Source organism: Eumetopias jubatus, unplaced genomic scaffold (assembly GCF_037043125.1).
Source record: "Eumetopias jubatus isolate StellerSeaLion01/CBP00866 unplaced genomic scaffold, mEumJub1_p1.0 scaffold_3, whole genome shotgun sequence".
Classification (NCBI taxonomy): domain Eukaryota; kingdom Metazoa; phylum Chordata; class Mammalia; order Carnivora; family Otariidae; genus Eumetopias; species Eumetopias jubatus.
Window position 1 is genome coordinate 1,900,450 of NW_028274809.1, and position 22,692 is coordinate 1,923,141.

At 65.3% G+C, this 22,692-nt stretch overlaps 1 protein-coding gene across 1 annotated transcript in view; it reads right to left on the reverse strand.

Annotated features, from left to right (window-relative positions):
* Positions 1–651: 651 nt before the first annotated feature.
* The window catches only part of GPC1 (glypican 1), a 28,525-nt gene continuing 6,484 nt past the window's right edge, over positions 652–22,692 (reverse strand). Inside the window, exons 2-9 of the mRNA XM_028105191.1 lie at positions 7,713–7,871; positions 5,705–6,096; positions 4,782–4,947; positions 3,936–4,066; positions 3,730–3,849; positions 3,502–3,635; positions 2,992–3,167; positions 652–2,613 (exon numbers count right to left, since the gene is read on the reverse strand). Coding sequence (XP_027960992.1) covers positions 2,381–2,613; positions 2,992–3,167; positions 3,502–3,635; positions 3,730–3,849; positions 3,936–4,066; positions 4,782–4,947; positions 5,705–6,096; positions 7,713–7,871 — 1,511 coding nt within the window. The 3' untranslated portion in view covers positions 652–2,380. The remainder of the gene's footprint in view (positions 2,614–2,991; positions 3,168–3,501; positions 3,636–3,729; positions 3,850–3,935; positions 4,067–4,781; positions 4,948–5,704; positions 6,097–7,712; positions 7,872–22,692) is intronic.

Genomic DNA, 22,692 nt, shown 5'->3' on the forward strand with positions numbered 1-22,692 from the left:
CTGGGGGAGCGGGGTCCCGGCCGCCGGCTCCTCAGCACTCAGGCCCGTGGGGACAGAGAGGCTTTATCGAACATTCACCGGGCAGACTAGTGTGGCTGCAATTCCCAAATAAAGTGACCCTGCAGCAGCTCTTGCTTCTGGGCTGGCTGCCAGGCTCTGCGCCCTGCACTAGATGCTGCCCACGAGGCCAGGGTGCTGGCGGGGCCGAAGTGCACTGGGGGGTGAGGGTAGGGGCTGGCAGCTTTGTCTCAGGCATTGTGCGGGACTGTGCTCGGCAGGGTAGCCCAGCGGGGGCAGGAGCCTCTGCTCTGGTGAGGTAGCAGGGTTCCTTGGCACGGGGGACACACTGGACCATCGGGATGTCCAGACAGGCCTGGCCTCAGAACCACGCTCGTCCCCACGCTGTGGCCTCCTGGGCATCTCTGAGGCTACTTGGCAGGAACTGGAAGCTTCCTGGGCCATGAGTTAGGATGTGTGTCCAGAGCAGGGAAGGAGTGGACAGCAGGTGGGGCGTGGAGACGCAGACCAGGGGTGCAGTCTGGGCGCAAGACCCTCCCCACCTCCCAGCGCGTGCTACATCGTGTCCTGCTGTGCACGGCCCAGGGGTGCGCACTTGCCCGAGCTGTGTAGGATGGGGTCGCGGCAGCCGCACAAGCTCTCCAACCTTTTATTCGTACAAGGACTCAAGAGCATTAGGACACCAGCTGACACCGCCTGGCCGGGGCCGCCCCCTCCAGAGACCTACAGTGCGGGCCCCCGTGGGGACGGCCACACGCGGCCAAATGCTGCCATCTGGGCACGCAGGCAACCACTGCCCCAGAGCCCCTGAGAGTCCAGCCGGCCCTCACTTACAGGGAAGGAGGCCCTGGGCCCAGCTCCCCAGTCTGGCACAAGCAGGGTTACTACAGGGTGGGGGTGCCCGTGGGACTGCGCTGCCTGGTGGGACACAGGCTGGGGGCCCTGACCAGCGTGACAGGTGAGGCAAAGCAGGGCTAAGTGGCCTTGTCGGGCCCTGGTGCTGGTTAGGACTGCTGTCCCTGGCCACAGTGGCTCAGCATCCCATGGACCCTCGAGGGTCCCCTTGCCTGAGCCCCTCTCTGGCAGGGTCCAGCCCCCTCCCCAGGGCCCACAGCAGCTAGGGCCCAGGAAGGAGGGAGGGAGGGTCCCAGGCCCCGGGGAAGGGCCTGGACAGCCTGAGTGAGCAGGGGTGCCCCCAGGTCCGGGAAACGCCAGCCCTTCCAAGCTGTGGGAGGAGGAGCCAAAAAGCAGCTCTGGATGAAGAGATGGAAAGCGTCTATGAATGTATGTACGTTTGGAAAAGCCCTTAACTGTCAAAGCCCCCCAGGCCCCCAGGAGCTGGCGGGGTCAGGAGGGACTCAGGTGGCCCTCTGGCTTTCAGGGCCAGGCCTCCTGGCCGAGCTGAGGTTTCACCAGCCACCCGCATCCTGTGGCCAGGTGTGGCCTCCAGCCCCACGTGCGTCACCCCGAGTGGGGGGCCCTGGACCTGGTGGGGATGAGAGGCAGGAGCATGCGCAGGCAGCACCTCCGCACAGCCGCAGGGCCCTGTGCAGGTGCGGGGCCCATGTTCGAAGGGGGTGCCCACATCTGTGGGGGGCCCAGCCGACTCTCCTTGGACTGCCAGGATCGACACCCCAGCCCCACACGAAGGTCAGCCAAGAGCAGTGCCCAGAGGTGGTGGGGCTGTGCCCACGGCGGCCCACCTGTGCACCCCGGACCCTTGCAGCTGGTCCTTGGAGAGAATGAGGTCCAGACAGACGGGTCAGCAAGGGTGTCTTCCCAGTTAGAACTCACCCTGATGCTGAGGGCCGCTGGGGGGGCCACGGCATCATGGGGGCCTGGCTGAGTCTGAAGGGTTCATGCATAATCTCAATAGGCCCTGCTAGACCCTGGATGGCAGAAACCCCAATGCCCTCCTGGGGATCCTTAGGCGCCCAGGGGTGGGCCTTGGTTTCTGACACCTGGAGCCCAAAAGTTCTCCGTGTGAGGAGGCAGGAGAGGAAAGCACAGACTCGCGCTCTCCAGCGGGACACTGCTCAGGGAGCTGGGGGGAGAGGCGCAGGCGGGCAGGCGGGAGGTGGCCACCGGCATCCCCCAGGTCCCTGAAATACATGGCTTTTAGGGACATTGTTCCTGGCTGATCTGAGGGCCTCATACAAAATTAAAAGCCAGGGTAGCCGGCGGAGTGAGGCCAGGAGGGCCCGCATCCCTTGCCCTACCCCGGTGCAGTCACAGCGCCGGGGTCCCTCACCGTCCCTCCCTGTGCTGCCCTGGGGCCTCTAGGCCGAGGAGAATTAAATATCGTCTGTTTTGCGTTTCGGCAAAGTCAGTTCCTGGCCTTGGCCCCTGGGGCCTGGGGCAGTTACCGCCACGTGGGCCTGGGGGCTGAGAGGACCAGGGGGAGGAGAAGTAGCAGCAGGGACGCGCGGGGCTGGGGACAGCTCGCCGCCGAGGTCTTCTGGCCCTCCCGCTCCGACAGGCCGGGGAGGGCGTGGGTCAGGGTCGTCCGTGAGCTGGGGTTCTTCTTGCTGACCCTCCGGTCACAGAGGTCGTCTGGACAGCTGTCACCACTGCCCGAGCCACTGCTGTCATCACCTGGGGGGAGGACAGGAGGCTCCAGCAGGCCCGCCTGGCTGGGGACCCCGAGCACTGCAGACTCTGAGCCACCCCTCCCCCCGCCCCCGGCTATGGGGGCCTCCCGCGCTGGGCAAGGCCAGCTCCGCCCGAGCATAGCTCCCAACCCGCCCGGGCCTGCCAAGGCTTGATGGACATCCTGGCCAGGCTCGGCCGTGCTTGGGGACGCAGGAATGTGTGTGTGTGTGTGTGTGTGTAGGGGGGGGGTGCTTGGTGTCCACGCCCGGGCAGCAGCAGCGGCCAGAGCCACCGTGTGGGCCCAGCCCCTGGGCCGGCCCCTCCCCTGCGCCCTTCCCCTGCACCACCCCCTGGCTCCCGTCCCTGGGGCCCCGCCCGCACTGGCGTCCTGGAAGTCCACATCATTGCCGCTGTAGGCGCCGCGGAGCCGGTTGGTCATGACCTTCAGCTGCATGATCTGTTGGCGGACGGTCATGTCAGGCTTGGTGATGTCCACCTCCACCTCGGGGTTGTTGATCTGATTGGCCAGGCCATCGCCCATCACCTCCGGGAGGTACCTGAGGGCCGAGGACAGGCCCTGGGTCATTGCCTGCCCCCTACCAAGGGGCACTTCCCTGGCATGCCCTCCCATCCCCTCTCCTCCTGTCCAGGTGCTGGCAAGCCTGAGACCCCCGTGGCCTGTTGGGGTGTGGATGTGCATCATATTCAGAAGTGAGGTGTGGATGCACCGAGCAGGGTGCATGCCGCAGGAGCTGGCCCAGACCCCTGTCCGGGCTTCCCTCGTCCTCCTGTGGGCCTGGCGTCGGGCACAGCCCTGTGCACATAGCACTTGGAGACACAGGCCAGACAAGGGACCCGGGTGAGGCCTGAAGTCAGCCGGGCAGCACCCACCTGCCTTTGGCCATGCCGTTCCAGCAGCGGTCATCACTGGCGCTGCTCATGGCCACCTTCTCACTGCACAGCATGCTGGGAAGGCTGATCCAGAAGTCCTGGGCATCTCGGAGCTGCACCTTGGCCTCCAAGACCTGCGAGGCAGCGGTCAGGTCACGGGGTGCCCTGCTCGGCCTGCCCTCCCCTCCCCCGCCCACCCAGGGCCCCAGCAGGCTGAGGGCCGCTCACCAGCTTCTCCAGTGTGCCCGTGGGAGACTTCTCCTGTAACACCAACTTGCCCTGGTGCCGCTTCTCTTCCGGCCCGGAGCCCTGGGGGTTCACCTTGGGGTTCCCACAGCCCTGGATGACCTGGGGGAAGACCACAGGGGTCCTAGAGGGGCACGAGGCCATCTCTGGGATGCCCCTCCATGCCTGCTGCACCCGCTTGCCCGCACCTTGGCTGTGAGTACGTCCTTGTTGTCCTGGAGGGCGTTGATGGCTTCTGCCAGCCACAAATGCACGTTGCCAATGACGCTTTCAGCTCCCGAAGGGCCCCAGAACTTGTCGGTGATGAGCACCATGGAGTCTGGCACAAGGGCGAACACACGCACACAGGGTGTTTTGTAAGTATGCACACTAGCCACCTTATGTCAACATGCTAGCTCATGCACGTGCATGCATGCCGGCCCACCAGGTGTCCGCTCGTGAACATGTTAGCTCTCGTGTGCTGGCATGAACTGAACTGGCCTACCACACGCATATGCCAGTTGACACATGTTGGCTCAGATCATGTCATAACACACAAGTGAGCACACGTCAGCATGTATGTGTGTTGGCCCGCTGTGTCAACGCACGTTAGGACTTACAGACGTTGGCATCCGGGCCTGCCGATGCACCTCACATCAGCAATGTCCACTCACACGTGCGGATGTGCATGCGTGTCGGTCCACCATGCGCAGCACACGTACATGCTGGCCGGCCCGCCGCAAGTCAGCAGCGCATGTGCGCTGGTTCACATACATGTCAGTTCATGCACACGGCGGCCCACCCTAGGTCACAGGCGGGTTGGATGTATGTGCTTGCTCATGGCAGGGGGGAGGACGAGGAGCCATGACCCCAGAGGGCTGCGTACCAGGCAGTAGTCTGAGTCACACGCTGCTCAGAATGGCCTGTCCCTTGACCCGGGGACCCTCCCCCTCCCCCTCCCAGGGCCACGGCCAGGTGCTCCAGAGGACAGGCCTGGCTTTGTCCCCGCTCCTGCAGGGCCTGGGCTGCTCTGGCACGTGGCAGTGCCTGCTCACCCAGAAGGTTCCTCCACTCGGCGTCGAGGTCGGCCTGGTTGGCCAGGCAACCCTTGAGCACGTTGCGGCAGTAGTCAGGGCAGGGCCGGGCGCCAGGGACCCCCAGGCAGTGTGCGCAGTACGCCAGCTTCATGACGGCCCTCGTGCACTCCGGGCCCAGGGGCACCTGGGGAGGCAAGGCAGCTGGGTGTGCCCAGTCCCCCAAGGAGGCCCAGGGTGGAGGGCTCTGGACAGCAGTCAGGAGGCCGCAGATCTGCCTCAATGGTAGTGGGCCCTCCACCTGGCCCTAGCCCTTCTTGGGGACCCTGTCTCATCTCAGATGGTCAAACAGGCTCCCAGTGGTGGGGCCGCTCATGCTCCTCACTGCTGCCGTCCCGGCACGCGACTCCCTGGAACAGTGCTGTTACTGAGGCTCACGGGGAAGCGTGAGAGTGCCTGCCCTCCATGCCGATGACGGCACCGGGGCTTGGCTGGGAGGAGGACTTACTAAGGACCCCAGCTAGAGAGGGAGGTGGCTCACGCCCGGGGCTGTGTGGGTCTGACTCGGGCTGCCCCTTGGGGGAGGTACCCTGCTGGCCCTGAAGGCCTCAGGCCCCAGCCTGCTCTGGCCTCTGAGCGATGTTACCCCCCTTGGCTCCCGTCCACCTGACCCCTGCAGTTGGCTCAGCATCCAGCCCCACGCCCTTCTGCCTTCCCGTCCTGCTTGGGACCCAGCCCGACGGAGGATGGGACTGGACAGCTGCCCACACCAGCGCTGTCCTGGGACATGCTGTCTGCACGCGGAGGCGGGGGGTGGGGGGGTGGGCAGCAGCCCGGGGTCAGGGAGATGGCCCGAAGGCCCTAGGGCCCAGGGGCCTGGGCGGGGAGACGGGGGTCGGGTAGGAGGGGCGGCGGCTCCGGAGAGCCCGGGCCACCCTGCGCACCTGGGCCACCTTCCGGACCACGTCACCAGCCACGCCCAGGCCTTGCACGAAGGCGCGCGCTGCCACGAAGGCGCGGGTGGCGCGCAGGCGCAGCTCGCGCGGGGCCTCCCCGAAGGGCCGCAGCGCGTCGGCCTGCTTGCCCAGGCAGTCCAGGTAGTCGTCCGGGAGCAGCAGCTGCGGGTGCAGCTGCCGGAAGAGGCGCTCCAGCAGACGGGCCCAGAACTCGGCCAGCGTCTCCTCCAGGTGCAGGTTGGCGCCGCGGTAGTAGAGGCGCAGCTCCGCGTACAGGTCCCGGAAGGCCTTGGCGCTCTGTGTGTACAGCTCGCCGAAGGCGCTGGGGAAGGCGTCCTGCAGCGCCCGCTCCGACTCGTTCAGCAGGTGCTGGAAGTGATCTGGGCCCCGGGGGGGGGGGGGGGGCGGGCGGGGCGTGAGGCCTCCCGGGGCCTCCCGTCCTCCTGCCCATCCCCCATGCTGTGGCAGCCAGAGCAGGACTGGGGGGGGCTCTGCCCGGGACCCCTGATGCTCTGGGAGAATCAGAGCCCAGGCTGCAGAGGCTGGAAGGGCCCTGGGTGCCCCCTGGACTCTCAAGACCTCACCCCCACCCCCCCATGGCCTGGGGTGCAAGAGCCTGGGTGGGGGTCCTCTCCTGGGTCTCAGGGCCTCCAGCTGGGACTCCAGTTGACATTTCTGGGCTGGGGACAGACGCAGGGTGTTTCAGTGACCTACTGGGATCACCTGTAAGGTGGGCAGGAGGATCCTCTGAGCCAGGGAGTGGGAGCCACCTCCTTCCTGCCCGTTCCTCCCTGCACTGCCCCCCCAACCCCCCGTGTGTCTGGCCCTCCTTCTCCGTTTTTCTCTTAGATGCCCTCCTTCTGCTTCCAGAAGCCTCAGCTCTTATCATACTCCCTGGAAGCTGGCCGGCCTGAGGGCCCGGGGAAGATCTCCTGTAGCCTTTGGGATGTGCCCAGGGACCCAGACAGGCCTGTTGAAGCCCTCCAGGGGGGCAAGGCATGAGCATGTGCAGCAGACCTCTGCGGTTTTGGGGACATGCCCCTGCACCCTGTGTGCCCAGAACGGGGCCCCCAGACAGCACCCACCCTCCTCTGGCAGGGAGATTGCACAGTCTGTGACCACACAGACCTCCACTCAGACTCATCCCCAAGAGCTATGGCCACCCTCCCTGCACAGGCCCTGGGGCCCTAGGCAGCCAGGGGTTTCCAGGCTCCTCTACATCTGCCCTCCCACCCCAGGCCTTGGGCTGTTGGGCTGGCTGGGGCGGGAGATCCTGGTCAGGCTGTGGGGTGGTGTGCACGAGTCCAGGGGCTGAGATCATGGGCCTCACATCCTCTCAGAGCTGCCTGGTGGCTGCAGACGCACACTCGCTCTTCTCTCTGCTCAGGCTCTGCCAGGGCACCTTCCGCCTCCAGTTAGACTTCAGGTCACTTCCTGGGGGCCCCACCCCAGCACCCACACCATTCCCCGGAGGTGACCACTGTGGGCAGCAGCATGCCGGCCAGGGCACCCGCTCTCTGCCCAGACCTGGTGCGAGACCTGGCAAGAGTCAGGGAACGAGAGGCCCGACCAGCAGCTGCCCTGGAGATAGGAAGGCCACGCCCGGGGCCCCCTGCTCCCCCAGCAGGGCAGCCCCAGCCTCAGGCCCCTGCCCCGATCTTGGCCAGCATGCTTACTTGCTGGCTCCGCACCACTGTGGCCAGGGCAAGGCCTGTCCCTGTCTGCCGGTGACGAGGAGGCACCTCTAGAGCAAGAGGGTGCTCTCTGAGGGGTTGACAGAGGGGATGGGCCCGATCTCCCCAAACGTGCACGGGTATTGCTACGCACACCCCAGGGTGGACGAGGGTGCCTGCAGACAGCTCCCGGGCTCACGGCCCCTTGGCTTGGGCCCTGCATGCGGGCAGCCTTCTGCTCCCGCCTCGCCAGGAGAGGTGCCCTCGTGCCCAGCTCCCCCAGCGTGAGTGTCCTGTGGTCCCAAGCCCGGGGGCCTGCTCACCATCAAAGCTCTGCAGCTGGGTGGCGAGTGTGGTCTGCAGGGCGCGGCCGCTGTCCAGGAGGGCGGTCTCCAGCTCGGCCCGGCTGCGGTTGGCCAGCTTCTCCTCCATCTCGCTGGTACAGCACGTGTAGCCCTGGGGGCAGATCCGCAGGTGCTCTCCTGTGGGGAGGGGCTGCTGTGAGAGAGAGGAGGCGCCCCGGAGGCTGGGAGGGGGGCCCTGGGCAGACCCTGGGAGGGGGCACAGCGCCGGCGGGGGCCTGAGTAGGTCGTGCAGTCCCCAGTGCAGGACACAGGAGTAGGGCTGCCTCTGCAGGGGCAAACCGGGCGGGTGGGCATCAAGCAGGGGTGCAGAAGGCTGAGCCCCAGGGCAGGGATGTCCAATGTCATCCCCACCTAGCTCCTCCTGGCCCCTCAGCGCCCCCTGCTGCCACCATGCAGGTGAGGAGGGCCATCCCAGGGGTCCTGGCGCAGCCCAGAACTGCCCAGCACAGAACTGCCTCGGGCCCTTTGTCTGTGCAGAGGCGGGGGGGCTGCCAGACCCCCGGTTCACCGGGGCAAGCTTCCAGGCCTGCAGGGTGCCCCCTGCCTGGGCCCAGGCTGAGGATGGGGAGGGAGGAAGGGATCCCCCACCCCCAGAGGGCAGGGCAGGATAATCAGAGCCTCCCCCCCCACCCACACCAGGCCAGAGGTGCAAGCTCCTATGAGGACCGCAGGCCTGGGTGGGGCTACTGACCAGGGGGTGCCTGGTGAGGAGTGGTCCTGCATGCGGGGGGCCTGGACACACCTGTGCCCCCGTCAGGGATGCGCCCCTTCCTCTGCACCTGAAAGCCCTCCTCACCCCTCATGTTCCCCAGCAACGCACCACCCATGCTTCCGTCCTGGGCCCAGGGACAGGTGCTCAGTCAACACAGCCCTGCAGACACACCGCTGAGCCATGCAGGGAGGGGTGCGGGCCAGAGAGCAGGCGCCTTTAAAAATGGGCCCGTGCCAGTGTTACAACAACTGTGGTTCTGAGGCGGGTGCTGTGACCCCATTTTGCAGACCAGGAAACTGAGGATTGCAGAGACTCGGCTTCCTGTCCAGTCCACGCTACGCCGTGAGGAGCCAAGCAGCTCAGTCAGGCTGCCTGCTTGCAGGCCCTCCGCACCCCACCCCACCTACAGGCTGTATTTCCTGCCTCTGAGCTGTGGAGAAGGCTGGGCCCCGGGGGAGGCAGGGGTCTAACCCGGACGGGGGCTGTGGGGAAGGGTCACCTGTGCACTGTTGCGGAGTAGGGTGGAGCAGCCTGGGCAGAGCTCCGGGGGTCCCGAGGCTGTTCTGAGGGCTGGGAGGGTCAGCAGCCCCAGCAGAAGGCCTGGAGGACACAGGCAGCCTCCAGTGAAGCTTGCGGCGGTGGGCGGTGGGGTGGCGACAAAGACATAATTATCCTGAGGCTGAATTAGCCCTAAAGAGCCTGTCGGGCACCACCGGGTCGGACCCGGCTGGAGCATCTCTGTCTCCCGCGCTGATGCGCACGACCCCGGGCCAGGTGAGAAGCGGACAGAACAGAGAAGCTGTGTGTGGGCGCTGTGCCGTCCGCGTGACAGCGAACTGCTGCGCGGCCCACGGGCCACTGCACGCTGGGCTGGGCCTGGAAGAAGGCTGTCAGAAGTGCCTGGAGGAGCCCACTCAGACACGGCGGGTGAGGGGAGGTTTGGGGGGCGCAGCTGGGGGGGGAGCCAGCCCCTTCATCTTCCCCTTCCCACGTGGGCCCTGAGCAGTCCCACTCCCCAGGCCCTGGGTGCCCTCAGCTCTCAGACACCTGCGCCCTGCAGGGCTGCTTGTCTGGGGGGACCACCACCCCTTCCGCCAGGGCCTGGAAGTGATGCTAGCATGTCCGTCTGAGGGGGGCTGTGGCCCCCACCTTGGGAAAGGGCCAATCTTGGGGTAGACAGATTGGCGCTCAAGACCACCTGGGCCCATCTCTGGGAGGGCATCAGCTCTGTGGGGCTGTGACAGTTGGGGATCTGAGACCTGACCCCCTGGGTGAATCAGGACTTTCAGGGCCTTGTGGGAGCCAGCTGGGGTCAAGGGTCGGAGCCTTGGCTCCCCAGGGCCTGATAGGAGGCACCTGCCAACACTCCACTCCTGTGCCCTTTCTCGCGAGCAGTGGGGTGGGCAGGTGTCTCCAGGCAGGGACTGGGCCCAAGAACACCTACCATCCCTCTCTCTCAGGGCCTTTACTGACTCTGACGTGTGGCCCAGGACCCTTGCCAGCAGGAGGCAGGACACCGGGCAGGATGAGGGTCCCCTCCATGGGGTCCCTGTGCACCCAACTGGGAGAAAGCTGAGCTCCCCGCCTCAACAGGGGCCGGGAGAGCATCCTCTGCATGCCAGGCTCCCCATGGTGCCAGGGGGTGGGGACATGAACTGGGGACGTGCCCTGGGACAGGGGGCAGGTGCCAGCCTGGGGCTTCTGGGGGACACCCGGGGCTCTGCTGTGCTGGGCACTTGGGCCAGGCTGGCTGGGTGGGCAGCAGGTGGGCACACACAGGTCTTCAGGTGGGCATGGGCTGCCAAAGCGAGAGCTCTTGTAGGCCACAGGGATGGACAGTGCCGGTGACTGGCTGCCCTCCCTCCTGAACCCTCCAGTCCCTTGGAGCAAGACCCCTCCCCGAACCTGCCAGTTCATGCCGACAGCAGAGAGCCCGGGCGGCGGGGGAGAAACTCGGGGAGACACAGGGAGCCCCCCTCCCCCCGCCGTGGGCAGGCTCTGAGTGAGCCCCTGGGCACTGTCAGCACGGCCACCACTCCCACCCCAGCGGCCTCCCCGGAGCCTCGCCAGCCCTGCCTGGCCACCTCGTCCAGCCGCCCGGTGGCCTGCGCTGTTCCGGCCGCCCCAGCACAGCCCCCGTCCCTCCCTCCCTCCTCGGACACACGGGAGTGAAGACACGGAGCCAGAGCCTGGGCGCCGGCCTGAGGCCCCGGGCGGGCTGGGCTGAGGCGGCCCCCAAGCCGGCTGCAGGGCAGATGCAGTGCGCGGCGGGTGCGAGAGCGAAAGTCAGGACACAGCAGCTTCATGCTTCCTTCCTGCCCACCCTGGCCCAGCTCGGCCTGCGTCTGCACATCAGCCAGCTGGAGGGGGTTTGGCAGGGCACTCCCTGCACCCCCTGCAATGCAAGCCTGCGCCTCCTGGTCTGGTCAGAGCCAACTCGTGCCCGGGTGGGGGGCTGCCAGGAGTGAAAGTGAGCTCCCTGCCCCTGGCAGTGTGCAAATCAGACTGAAGGATTTCTGTACATTGTCATTCCAGACCCCCAAACGCCCACCTCTCCTCTCAGCTCAATACCCGCAGAGGAACGGAGACTTGCCCAGGGGTGGGGGTACTGCTCCCCCTCCCCGCCCTGGGAGGCATCGGCGGGTCCCCTCTTCCCACTGACCCCTCCCCCAGCTGGCCAGCGACCATCCCTCCTTTCTCCCTCGGTTACTCTGCTGTCTTTGCAAAAGCTGGCCACATCCAGAACTCTCCCTTCCCTTAGCCTGTGGGGACACTTCCTCCCACGGGTGCTCCTAGGCTTTTTGGGGAGAGAAAGGGGAGGATAGTTCATTCCTCACCCCAGTCCCTGTGGCATGGCTCCGCCAGGCCCCGCCCCCAAGTTCCCAGATGCCCTCTGATCCTGCTCAGGTTAAAGTCCCTGTACCCACTTCCCTAACCCCATCAGCAAGCAACTGCTTCTCCTCCTGGGCGGCAGACTGCATGTCCATCTTCTGCCCTCCAGATTCAGACCTCCTGGGGTCACCCCAGATCCCCGGCTCCTCTTCACGAAGCCCCTATCAGTCTGTGGCTCAAACATCTTTAAGGCTCACGCACTCCTGCCACCTGCTGAGCCGCTGCTCCCAGCTGTCCTGTCTTGGCAGCCTCCCAAGAGCGTCCCTGCCCAGCAGCCAACCTCGCTGGCACTGTCACCCCAATGCTTTAGCCCAAGACACCCACCCCAACAGTGGTCACCATTTCCAATGCTGGACACAGACCTCATGTGTCCAGGCCCAGCCTGGCAGCCACCTGTGACTGGTGGCGCTAGAGCCCTCCCAAGGAGACTGCAGAGGATAGATGGCGCCATGCCAAGCCCATCTCTCCAGAAGCTTCTACTGCTCACACAAGAGGATGCAGACTGTCTGCTCAACCTGTCTTTAAAGCCACATCCCAGAGGCTCTGCACCGACTGACCCAGCCACCCTTAGGACACTCTAATTCACTGCAGACCGCCTGCACGGGGCTGAAACACACTTGTGTGGACAGCTCCAGGCACCAAAACACGCCGAGTGAGAGGCCCGGGTCTGGAGGAGCAGGAAGGGGGCTGCTTCCCCGCCACTCCCCTTTACTCAGTTCTGGACCCTCCATCGGGCCTTGCTGGCAGGCTGGGGGTGGGCAGGTAGAGAAAGCTTTCCCCCAAGCAATATTCTTCTCTGGACAACTGCCCCCTGCCCACTCCTGCTCCTGGACCCCATCCAGCTCCAGTGGACACAGGATCCCCCTGGCATTGTCCACCAGTCTGCTGGGGGTGGGAGGCACTGAGCAAACAGAGGCAGGTTCCCTGGGTACTGGCCACACGGGAGCTCCAGACCTTCTTCCCTTAGCCCTCTGTCCGGAAGCGTTTGCCCCTGACTGGTCCCTGTCAGAGGGTCACACTTGATCATCCAGAAGGGTGGCCTCGGACCCACCTTGCAGAGGACATTTCAACCACCATCTCCTACCCTCCCTTATTAACACATCAACAGCACCCATAACCCCTCCTACCACCAACCCAACCTGCCTCCCTACCCCGGACCACCCAAAGCCCCCCCCCCCCCCACCATTTCAGGCAAATGACAGCGTCACCAAGGAGCCCTCTGCCACTGCCCGGCAGAGTCTCCACCAGCACTGGGACCCAAAGCCGAGGGGCATCGCTGCGGACACCTCCTCCCTCGGTGGGCAGGAGGGGCAGGTCGCAGGCGGCAGAACAAAGGCTGGGCGCCCGGTGCCCTGGCCAGCCGCTGCAGGCCAGGGGGCCAGGACGGAGCACCGCACACCGTGGGGCGGGAGCGGGAGCGACAGCGCGGTCTGGAGATGTGGTGGTGCTCCTGGCGCAGCAGGGACCGGGCGCTGGTGCAGTGGGCGCGGCGGGCACCCAGGGGGTGCGGGGGCTGCGGCAGGCAGGCTGGCGGGGAGACAGAGAGCAGGGGGGCCACGCGGTGGGGGGGGGGCTGCCGCAGGCGGGGCGGGGGTAGGGTGGGGGAGGAAGGCAACGCGATTGGCGGGGAAGGGGCTTGCCGCAGTGGGCGCGGCAGGCATGGGGAGGGGGTGGCAGCAGACGGGACTCGTGGGGGCTGCGGCAAGCAAAGGGGAGGGGGAGGGGAGTTTGACGGAAGAGGAAGGGGGGCTTGCTGCAGGAAGGGGGCTGCGGCAGGCGCTGGGAAGCACAGGAAGGGATGGGGGTGGGGAGGGGTGTTAGGATGCTGCAGGGATGAGAGGGACCTGGGGAAGGGGAGGTGGGGAACTGTAGGGGAAAAGAGGTGGGGGGTGCTGGGCTGCGGCGGGGATGGGGTGGGCATGGGGACTGGGCGATGGGGCTCCTGATGGGAAGGGGTGGAGAAGCAGATGGGGACGTGGACGGGGGCCACGAAGGGCTTGTGATGGGGTTGAGGGTGGGAGCGGGATGGACGCAAGGTGGGGCCGAGGCAGTGGTGATGGGGGGCAGGGGTGGGAATGAGGATGTTGAGGCGGAGGGAGTGAAGGTAGGGGTGGCAAGCCTGGGGATGGGGATGCGGGGGGGGGGGGCGGCCGGGGAGATGGAGATGGCTTGGGGCAGACGGCAGGCTGGAGCCCAGGCGGGGTCACCCAGCCTGGATCCCAGCCCCGCAGACGCCACCCGCGCTGTGGCCCGAGAGCCCTGCGCGGCGGTGGCGGCGGCTCCAGCGGCGGCGTCCCAGGCTGCGGTGGCGGTGACGCTCCGGGCGGCGCGCGACTCCGGGTGCGGGCGCGTGGGGGGCCTGGGGACCCGGCCGGGGGAAGGCGGAGGAGCAGGACCGGGCCGGAGGGCTCGGAGGCGGCGCGGGCGGACGGGAGCCGGGGAGGAGCTGCGGCCACCGCTGCCCCGGCAGCCCCGCCACCGCACTGGCGCGCACGGCGAGGGCGGCGGCTCCCGGCGCGGGGACGCGCCTCCTCCCGCAGCCCCCGCCCCGCCGCGCTCGGCACCGCCCCGTCTCCCAGGAACCCGCGAGCCGCCTGCCCGCGCCCCCTGCGGCCCGTCCGGGTGCCGCTCCCCATATCTGGGGCGGGAGGATGGGCTTGGCCCCTGCAGCCCAGTCGGCGCAGGCCTGGGGCTCGCTGCTCGGGAGTCACGGCCTATCCCAGGATGCTGACGGGGGTCTGGAGGGCGGGGCGGGGGGGGGGCGGAGGGTGTCAGGTTTCTCCCCGGGGTGGAGAATGGCAGCTGACCACCTGGGAGCCCCCTCTTCTGCTGACGACGACCAGATTCCACCCCCTCCCCCCGGCCTGGGTACTCAAAGCCACCATCAGGTACCGCACATCCCCTACTTAGCCCTCTCCCGCCCCCCAGTCTCCCACCTCAGTGACCTGGGCCTCCCTCCCCACTGCTGATCTCCTCCCCTAGGAAACAGCAAACCCGACCTGCGCCCAGTGCACGGGCCCAGCAGCTACCTCCTCCCTGGGCACGAGCCCACTCTTGGGCCTCTCCCTTCCCCCTGGGACACCGGCACAGCTCTCACAGATACCCTCTACTCCCTGGAGCCCTGGCCCTGGTCTCGCCTTCCCCCGGCTGCCCCCCCCCCCCCCCCCCCCGCAGAACACCACCCTCTCACCCACTCAGTAGCACGTCCGTATCCTTTCTCAGCCAGCTGGCAGGCAGGGACACTTGCCTGACGGGCAGCTCTTGATCCAGGTCCCCTCTCCAAGGCCTCAGCACCTCAGACCCCAGAAACAGCGGGATTCACAGGTAACTCACAAGGCTGCTCTGTGCTGCCTACTTCCTGCTTGGGGACCTCCCAGGCAGGCCACCCTGCCAGTGGGCACCAGGCTTGGGGGTGCCTTGGTGAGGCCGGGGGCCTCATCCATGCAGTCACAGCTCTGGCCGAGGGGCCGGGCCACCTCCAACTAGCCTCCCCAGGATTGCTTCAAGGTTCCCAGCTCATGCCATGGCCTCAGAACAAATCAGGAGGAAGGGGACCCCGGGTCTGTGCCACCTGTGACCCCAGGTCTTGGCTGCAGGGCAGGGAGTGCTCCCTTGGGGCCCAGGACTGAGTGCTCCCCCGAACCTCACCCCTCAGGCCGGAGTGAGCCCTGCTTTCTCATCCTTGGCCCAAGCTGGGCTGCAGAGAGCACTCCTGCCGGCACACGCCAGTCCCTGCTGGGGGCTGGGCAGTGGTGGGGCTCTGCCCACCCTCCCCTGGGGCCTGGGGCAGCTGAGGGTGCCCTGTGACAGGTCCACAGGGAACAGCCTGGAGCAGCAGGAGGAGACACGGCAGCTCAGAGACCCTCTCAGCTGTGTTCTCCGCAAAGACACCGCGCAGGCCTACCCACCCGCCCCCGGAACGCCCAATAGGCGGAGGTGGTACGGACTCTCAGCTGGGCCAGAACCCCGAGCAGACCCTCCAACTGACGGAGCCCGTGGGGGCACACTGTGACCTGGGCCCGCTCTCAGCTCAGGCCCCATAAATACGACCAGCAAGGCGCAGAGGGCTTGGCTGACCCCCTCTCACCCAGCCACTTCGCACGAAGCCTGGTAGCCACGTCCAGAGCCACGGCCAACCTTGGCCTGGCATCCCAGCCCGTCGCCCCGATCCAGCTTGTGACCTGCCACGTCCACTAACTCTGGATCTCAGTGCCCTTCCCCCTTGCTCAGCCCTCTTTCCATGCCCACTCAGCTTTCCCTCCAGGAAGACTTCCCCGGTCCCTCGGGGCCACAGCACCACCCTGGGGCCTTCCCCAAGTCCCAGTTGGCCACCCTCCGTGGCAGCAGGAGCACCACTCTGCCTGCTGGCGGGTGCCTCCACTCCCCTTCTCTTGCCTCCCTGCCCAGCACCCAGGCCAGACCTGGGTCAATAAACAACTACATATGAAGAAACCGTACAGAGAGACTCTTTGTCCAGGGCTGGCATTCGAGGCTTAACCCCATCCCGGCCCCAGCGCGGGAGTCTCAGACCTCCCTGACCTGACCTCTCCCCAGGGGCAGCAGGACAGCCATGGGCGTGCTGGTGCCTGGAGGGGGTTCTCGGGGTGTGTTTGCTCCCCACAAGGCCTCCCTTGTTCTGACGGAGACCCGGCCACCTCGGCGGGAGATGGAGGACTTGCGGCGCGTGCTGTGCGGGGTGTTACGGCCAGGCCCCTCTTTCTCATTCTACCGTGGATGGGGCGATGCAGGAGCTGAAGTGCCCAAGGTCACTCAGCGTGGTGTGGCCGCCGAACAACGCTGGCCTCCCCCACTCCTCCCACCGCAAGACCTCCCCTGGTTCCAGTCCCCGGGGGGGGGGGGGTTCCAGGGCAGGGGGGCGGAGGCGGAGGCGGAGGCAGGCTCGCTCCGCTGCGTGAGGAGCTGCACACGGCCAGCCCGCCTCCTGGGGCCCGCGATCTCCTCCCCTGGCTGACTTGGCGGCTGCACCTCCGCCCGCCCCTGCCCTTGCCACCCCAGTGAGGGGGCTGGAGATGGAGGACAGAATGCAGGTGAACGGCAATATAAGATAAACTGCGTTATTTCTTAGTATAAAAAAATCTGGCCCCAAAGCATTGAAAGCAGGGACTGGAACGGAATTTTACACACCCCTGTTCAGGGCTGCACTACTCCTAACAGGCAAAAGGTGGAAACAACCTGAGTGTCCATGGAGAGAGGAATGGAGAAGAAAGTGTGGCCCATCCACACGATGGGATATTCTGGAGCCTTAACAAGGAACGAAGCAGGACACCTGCTACCAGGCGGATGAACCCTGACCTTGAAAATGTTGTGCCAAGTAAAGACGCCAGACTGGGAACAACAAATCCCGTATGATTCCACCGACACGAGGTCCCTACAGTGGTCAGATTCACAGAGACAGAGAGCAGACGCCAGGGGCAGGGCGCAGGAGTCAGTGTTCCATGGGGACAGAGTTCCAGTTGGGGAAGACGAGAAAGTTCTGGAGATGGAGGCTGGTGACAGCTGCACGACAGTGTGAATGCACTTAATGACTCTCAACGATACGCAAAACCAGCTAAAATGATTAAACATTTTTAGGCACGTTTTATCACCAAAAAAGCAAGCATCCCCCCATATTTGCAACATACTCACACTAAATACGTGGGGCACACTTTCACTAGAAACATCACTGCCGTTTACTTCAAATTAAAATATTCAGGACATACCTGCACTGTAAGATTATTCACTACCCGGAACACCAATTTAACCGGACAGCCTGCAGTTTTATCTGCTAAATCTGGCGGTCCTTTGTGGGGTGCGGAGAGACGCCTGACTGAAGTCACACAGGTTCCCTCCCTGGAACCCTGGGTCACATGGCCCCGCCTGGCTTCCTCAGACCCACAGCCCCAACCTCCTTGGAGAACACTGGGCCTATCTCAGTGAACGAGAAGATAGGAGCATATCCATCTTACAGCTGGGAAGACAGGCCGGGAGAGGTTACGTGACCTGCTCAGTGTTTCAGACCTGCCGCCTAATGTCGCTGGCCCCCGTGCCTCCCTGCCTTCGTTGAGGTGGGGAAACGAGAGTCCAGGGGCACCTGAGGCTGGCAGCCTGGAAGCCCCAGGTATGGACATGAGGCCTCTCCTGGAACATGAGAGCCTAGTGGCAGGGCCAGGCCTGGCCACTTCCACTGGGGGAGGGACACCTGCCTGGATGCTCCTCCCAGGAGCACAGACCCACCACCAGAGACAGCCCCCATCAGGCCCTGCTGAGCACACAGGGGGCTCCCAGACCTGGACCAGTCAGGTGACTGCCCCAAAGGTGGAACCCTGACCTCTTGTGGGTCCTGGGAGCAGGTGGGAATGTTGGGGACCACCCTATTCCCTGGCTTCTCCAGCTCAGTTTCTCAGGGCCGGTCAAGCTGCAAGCATGCCAGAGGAGGGCCAGGCCCCTCAGGAAGGGGGGAATTCTGCTCCCCCAGGCGCCAAGGGTCTTGGCCCCTGCCCGGCCCAGCCCTTTCCAGCAGGTGAAGTGCACGCACAAAGGCACACAGCTCTGGACAGAGGTGGGATGGTCCTGCCCAGGACAATCCTGGAGCAGATGGCTGAGGGGGTGGAACTAGCTCCATCCCCAGAAAGTAGCCAGAGAGTTGCTGAGAAGGCCCCATAAGCCCCCGGGGAGGAGAGGCCCCTCGAATGCAGGCTGCCAGACTCCAGGCCCAACTCCAGGTTGACCGTGAGCGGGGGTCCTGCTGCACCAACTCCTATCCCCCTCCAACCTCTACACAGGGCCTGTGCTGACTTCTGGTGCCTCCACCCATGGCTCTCTTCCAAAAGCCAGCTGCCACCCTCCAACGCCACCCAGAGTCTCTCATCACGGGCCGCCGTCCAGGACGGGCTGGGCCAGCTTTCCCTGTGGCGCTCGACTACCAGAGAGCCGGGCAGGCCGGGCAGAAGCGCCGACACCACACAGAGCGGTGAGCGAAGCAGCAGTGGGTGACTGAGGAAGGGCAGAAGCCTCTCCTCCAGCCTAGATCTCTGGCCCCGGCCAGGGGTCCTCCGCCTGCCCACCAGGGGGCACCTCCCCCACTGCCCCGCTGGAAGGCTGGACTTGGGGGCAGCACGGGCTCTGGCTGGGCACAAGGGGGCACTGGTGCTCACAACTGTCCACGCAGCAGGCACTGCTACCAGCCCCACTGGACAGAAGAGCACTGTGAGGCTCAGAGAGGTTCAGTGATTGGCTCAAGGTCACACAGTAAGTCAGCGTGGGCACTTGAACCCCAGCAGGCCAGGTTTTGGCTTCCTCTGGAGACCTGCTTCTTTCCTAACACGATGATTTGAGGGACGGTGGCTCTGGGACCGTGCGTGTTAGGCAAGCAGGCCGTCTCCCTCAGAGCCACAGGTCACGGTGCCCCTCCCTCTCATGAGGTCTTGCGGACTTTCCTCATTGAGCCAACTCCTCTCCTCCTCCTCTAGCTGTGGGCAGAGTGCTCCAGGGCCTCTGACTGCAAACTCTCAGTATCACAGAAAGTGGGACCAGGGAACGGCCCAAGGCAGGGGTCCTGGATGGGCAGCCCAGGAGGCTGGGCCCTTGGGTGCCCCGCACGGGGAAGGGTCTTAGCTCTACAGGCCCCGGTCGGGGGGGGGGTGTGTGTGTGATTGCAAACCTCCTGCGTCTGTCTAAATTCCCTGGTTGCTTCTCTCGACTTGTTACAAAGTAACACGGGTCATTGTGGCCAGTGGGGCCACAGCTCACGGGAGACCCCCCGAGCCTCATCCGGTCCCTGCGCCCATGGCACGGTTTGTGGCTGCGTTTCAGCAGGGAGAACAGCCCAGCACACAGTAGGAGCTCAGGGAGCACTTGCTGAGGGATGCAGAGAGACTCAGGTTTGAGAGGCCCCATCACCCCCCAGATGCCCCTCACCACCCCCGCCCCCAGCCTCCCCGCAGGCTCTCCCGGCTGCAGACGTGGCCCGAGCACGGTCTCTTCTCCGTGCCGAGCCCACGCGACTGTGTGCAGAAGCCTGTGGACCCCTCTGCAGGTGTTTAGGAAGTAAAGTATGCAGAGGATCACAAAGGAAGCCAGGCGAAGTGCCACAGCGATCAGATGATGAGAAAACAAAGGTGCGGCGGGGTGCCTCGCGGGCTTTCCCCGGAGCAGGCTCCGCACGACCCGGCAGCACGTCTAACACCGGCTGGACTCTCCGAGTGGCGCGGAGCGTAGAAGGTATTTCGAGGCACCGGCGGCAAATGCAAGGGGATGTGAACGCATCGGCAGCTTCTGCTGGCGGCCACGGCCCAGATTCTGGAGCACTGTCACCGCCTTGCTCCCAGCAACAGAGAATGTTGCGTTCTGGGTGGAGGTTAGCACAGACAGAGCTGTAACTTCTTTCTCGGCCAAATTCTCCAACTCCCTGAATTCTTTCCCTGGGCCTCTCCGTGCACCCCAGTTACGAACCCTCGCCTCCAATGACCTGCCTTCACACCTGCACGCACCCACCACAGTTCACCCTCCTTCTAGAGCTGACCTCACCAGCCACCCTGCGGGGCTGTCCTGGCCTGGCGGAGACGGGTGCCCCCACCTCTGCGCTGCGCGGACCACTCCTTCTACCTCGCCCAGAGCTTTGCTTCGAGTGCGTCTCATGAGATGCTGCTGGTATTTCTGGAAGCCGCCTCCTAACTGTCCAAGAGTGTCCGGGACTTCTCAGCGTCCCTGGCCACCCCAACCCCAGCCCTAAGACTCTGTGACAACCAAAAACTCCCCCCTGAGTAACTGCTCCTGGTTGGAAATACCACCTTATCCTTTGCCTTTAGCGGTGTGTGTCTGGCCTGCAGCGGCCCCCACGTCCCCCAGCCCCCCAGATGCACAGTGATAGGGAGGTGCCAGTCCCTGGGTCACTCGGAGGGAGCGTGCCAAGACATCTGGAGTAGCAGGAGTGTGGTGTGGGCAGGCCGCGGCATGCCAGAGGAGGAGGTCAGGGAGTGGGGGAGCTGAATGAAGAGGCTCATCCTTTCAAAATAGTTGCGTTGGTCCAGTGTGTCCCATGCTGCATGACAACCGGGGGTGCAAGTGATCATCCGAGCCAACCCTGGCGATGGGTAGCACCATCTCTCTCCCCGGGGCCTGGTGGGCGGAATGGATTCCCTTGGTCCCCAGAGCCAGGGATGGGCACTCAGGGCCCTGATGCTTGAGGACACACTCAGATGTCACACACAGCTCACCATGGGGGTCTACATGGCTCCACGTGGCGTCAGACACTGAGGACATGCTCAGACACAGGGATGGGCCTGGACGGCCAATCACAGGATCAGGAAGGGGGTCCTCAGTGTTGGGGACGTTGCCCGAAGGTATGCAAGGGCCACCGACCCAAGATTCTGGTACCGATGGGGAGGGAGCCTGGGGAGGCACCCTACCCAGGGCCCGGCTGCCCACCAGGGAGGTAGTCATGCTGGCCTGTCCCTCCAGGTGTTGGCAGCACTGCCACCATCCCAGGACCGACCGGCCGGGGTGCAGATGAGACTCAGATATGGCCAGTGTCTGCGAGCCCCAGCCTGCGGAGTTTGGGAGGGTCTGAAAGCCCCAACTGAGTTTCTCACCAGACTTTGATGTTCTGGGAGGCAGAGCCCATGGCTTTTCATATCCGTGTTTCAGAAACTGGCAGAGGGTGAGCCCACGGTGGATGAATGCATGGAAGGGTGGACGTCCTGGTCCCCCGCCTGGCCAGCCTTCCTCACCCTCACAGGGAGGCAGGGCAGTGGGGCTCAGGCGTTTGGTGTCCATCGGCATCACCAGCTCTGACCTTAGGAGGCCCTCCTGTGATCCCAGCAGTCATGAGGGCCTTAATGGCGCCTCACGCGGGCCTAAGGGTTTCCTGGCCCCTTTCTGTCCTGGGCCTTCCCCAGCCCCCCCACCCCCCGCATGAATACTCTCAGTTCTCTGGGACCTGCCATCTCTCCTTGCACCTGTGGGTGCTCTGGGGCCTCGACCCCCAGCTCTCTGCCCTCTGGCTGGCCTCACCCTTGCACTCTGGACCACATACCCAGCGCCTATGGGACAGGGCCGCACAGTGTCCCCCTAGTGTCCCACCGAGGCAGGTGTGCAGGGCCTGACCCCCCCAGCTCCTTTCCAGAGGACCCCTCCCAGGGTCCAGCACCCACAGCAGACACCACTCAAGGGACAGGACTCTGAGCCCTGGGGACCCGTTTCTGGGACCCAGTTTCCTCATCCACACGCTCAGTGGCTAGACCAGATGGTACTCACCCCGCCCTGCAGACACCCCTGGAAGGACCGCCAAGCAGTGGGCCAGAGGAGGCCAGGGCGAGGCTGGAGGAAGCAGGGCCTTGGCACCTCAGCAGGTGGGAAGGAGAGGCCCAGAGCTGAGGCTCCTGCAGGGCCCGGGGGCGAGCTCACAGCGCAGCCCACCCCCCGTCCGTGCTGAGGGCGGCTTGCCTCGTGGCTGTTAGCTGGCCCTCACCTAGCACGCCCGCAGAGCACTGGTGTCTGGTTTTCTGTCTTCCCACCCTCAGCCCCTACCTGGTGGGTCCACAGACAGCCTGGCCTCCCCTGTGAGACACAGCAGGGGTGGCGGGCAGGGCTCTGGCCTCTGGGGGGCTGAGGTCAGGGCAGATGGCAAGGGAGCAGGATTGATGGAGCCCCTTGGGGCTGCCCTGTCACCCAGCCAAGCCTCCAGAACCCAGGGGGCACTTAGCGCAAATGAGCAGCGTGCCTCCTCAGCTGGGTCACCATACCAGCGGCCAGCTGCGTGCAGGCCCCTTGCTGTCGTCTGCCTCCCTGCGGCCCCAAACCCTGCACTGCCTCCCTGCGTCTCAGCCCCACTCCCTCCCCCCGGAATTCTACCTGGGGCCTGGCCCGAATGCTGTGTCCCGTGCTTGGGGGCCCCCCACTTGCAGGTGGGGACCCCGAGCCTGTTGGAGGAACACTGGTGTCACTGGGTAACAGTGACGTTAGCCAGGTGCCCCCAATCCCACGAGGGTCAGAAGGCCGGCCCCCTCATTGCCCACCCTGTTCTGGGCCATGACACAAAGGAGATGCGCTGGCTCAGCAGTTCCATGCACAGAATGTGGGAATGGGTGGCCCCTGGCCCTCCCACCCTGACAGGGATGGAGGAGTTGAGGCTCACAGGGGCCGGAGACGAGCCACGGACCCAGAGGCAGTCAGGGCCCGGACCCGTGGTCTCTAAGCACCCACACACCAGGGATGTGCCCCGAGAAGCTTGTGGGCGGCAGGGGTGCAGAGTGGGCCAGGACTCCTCCCCACAGTCGCCAGGGCCCCTGAGCCTGCAGCAGACACGAGAAGGCGTGGCCCTCTCCCGAGGGACCA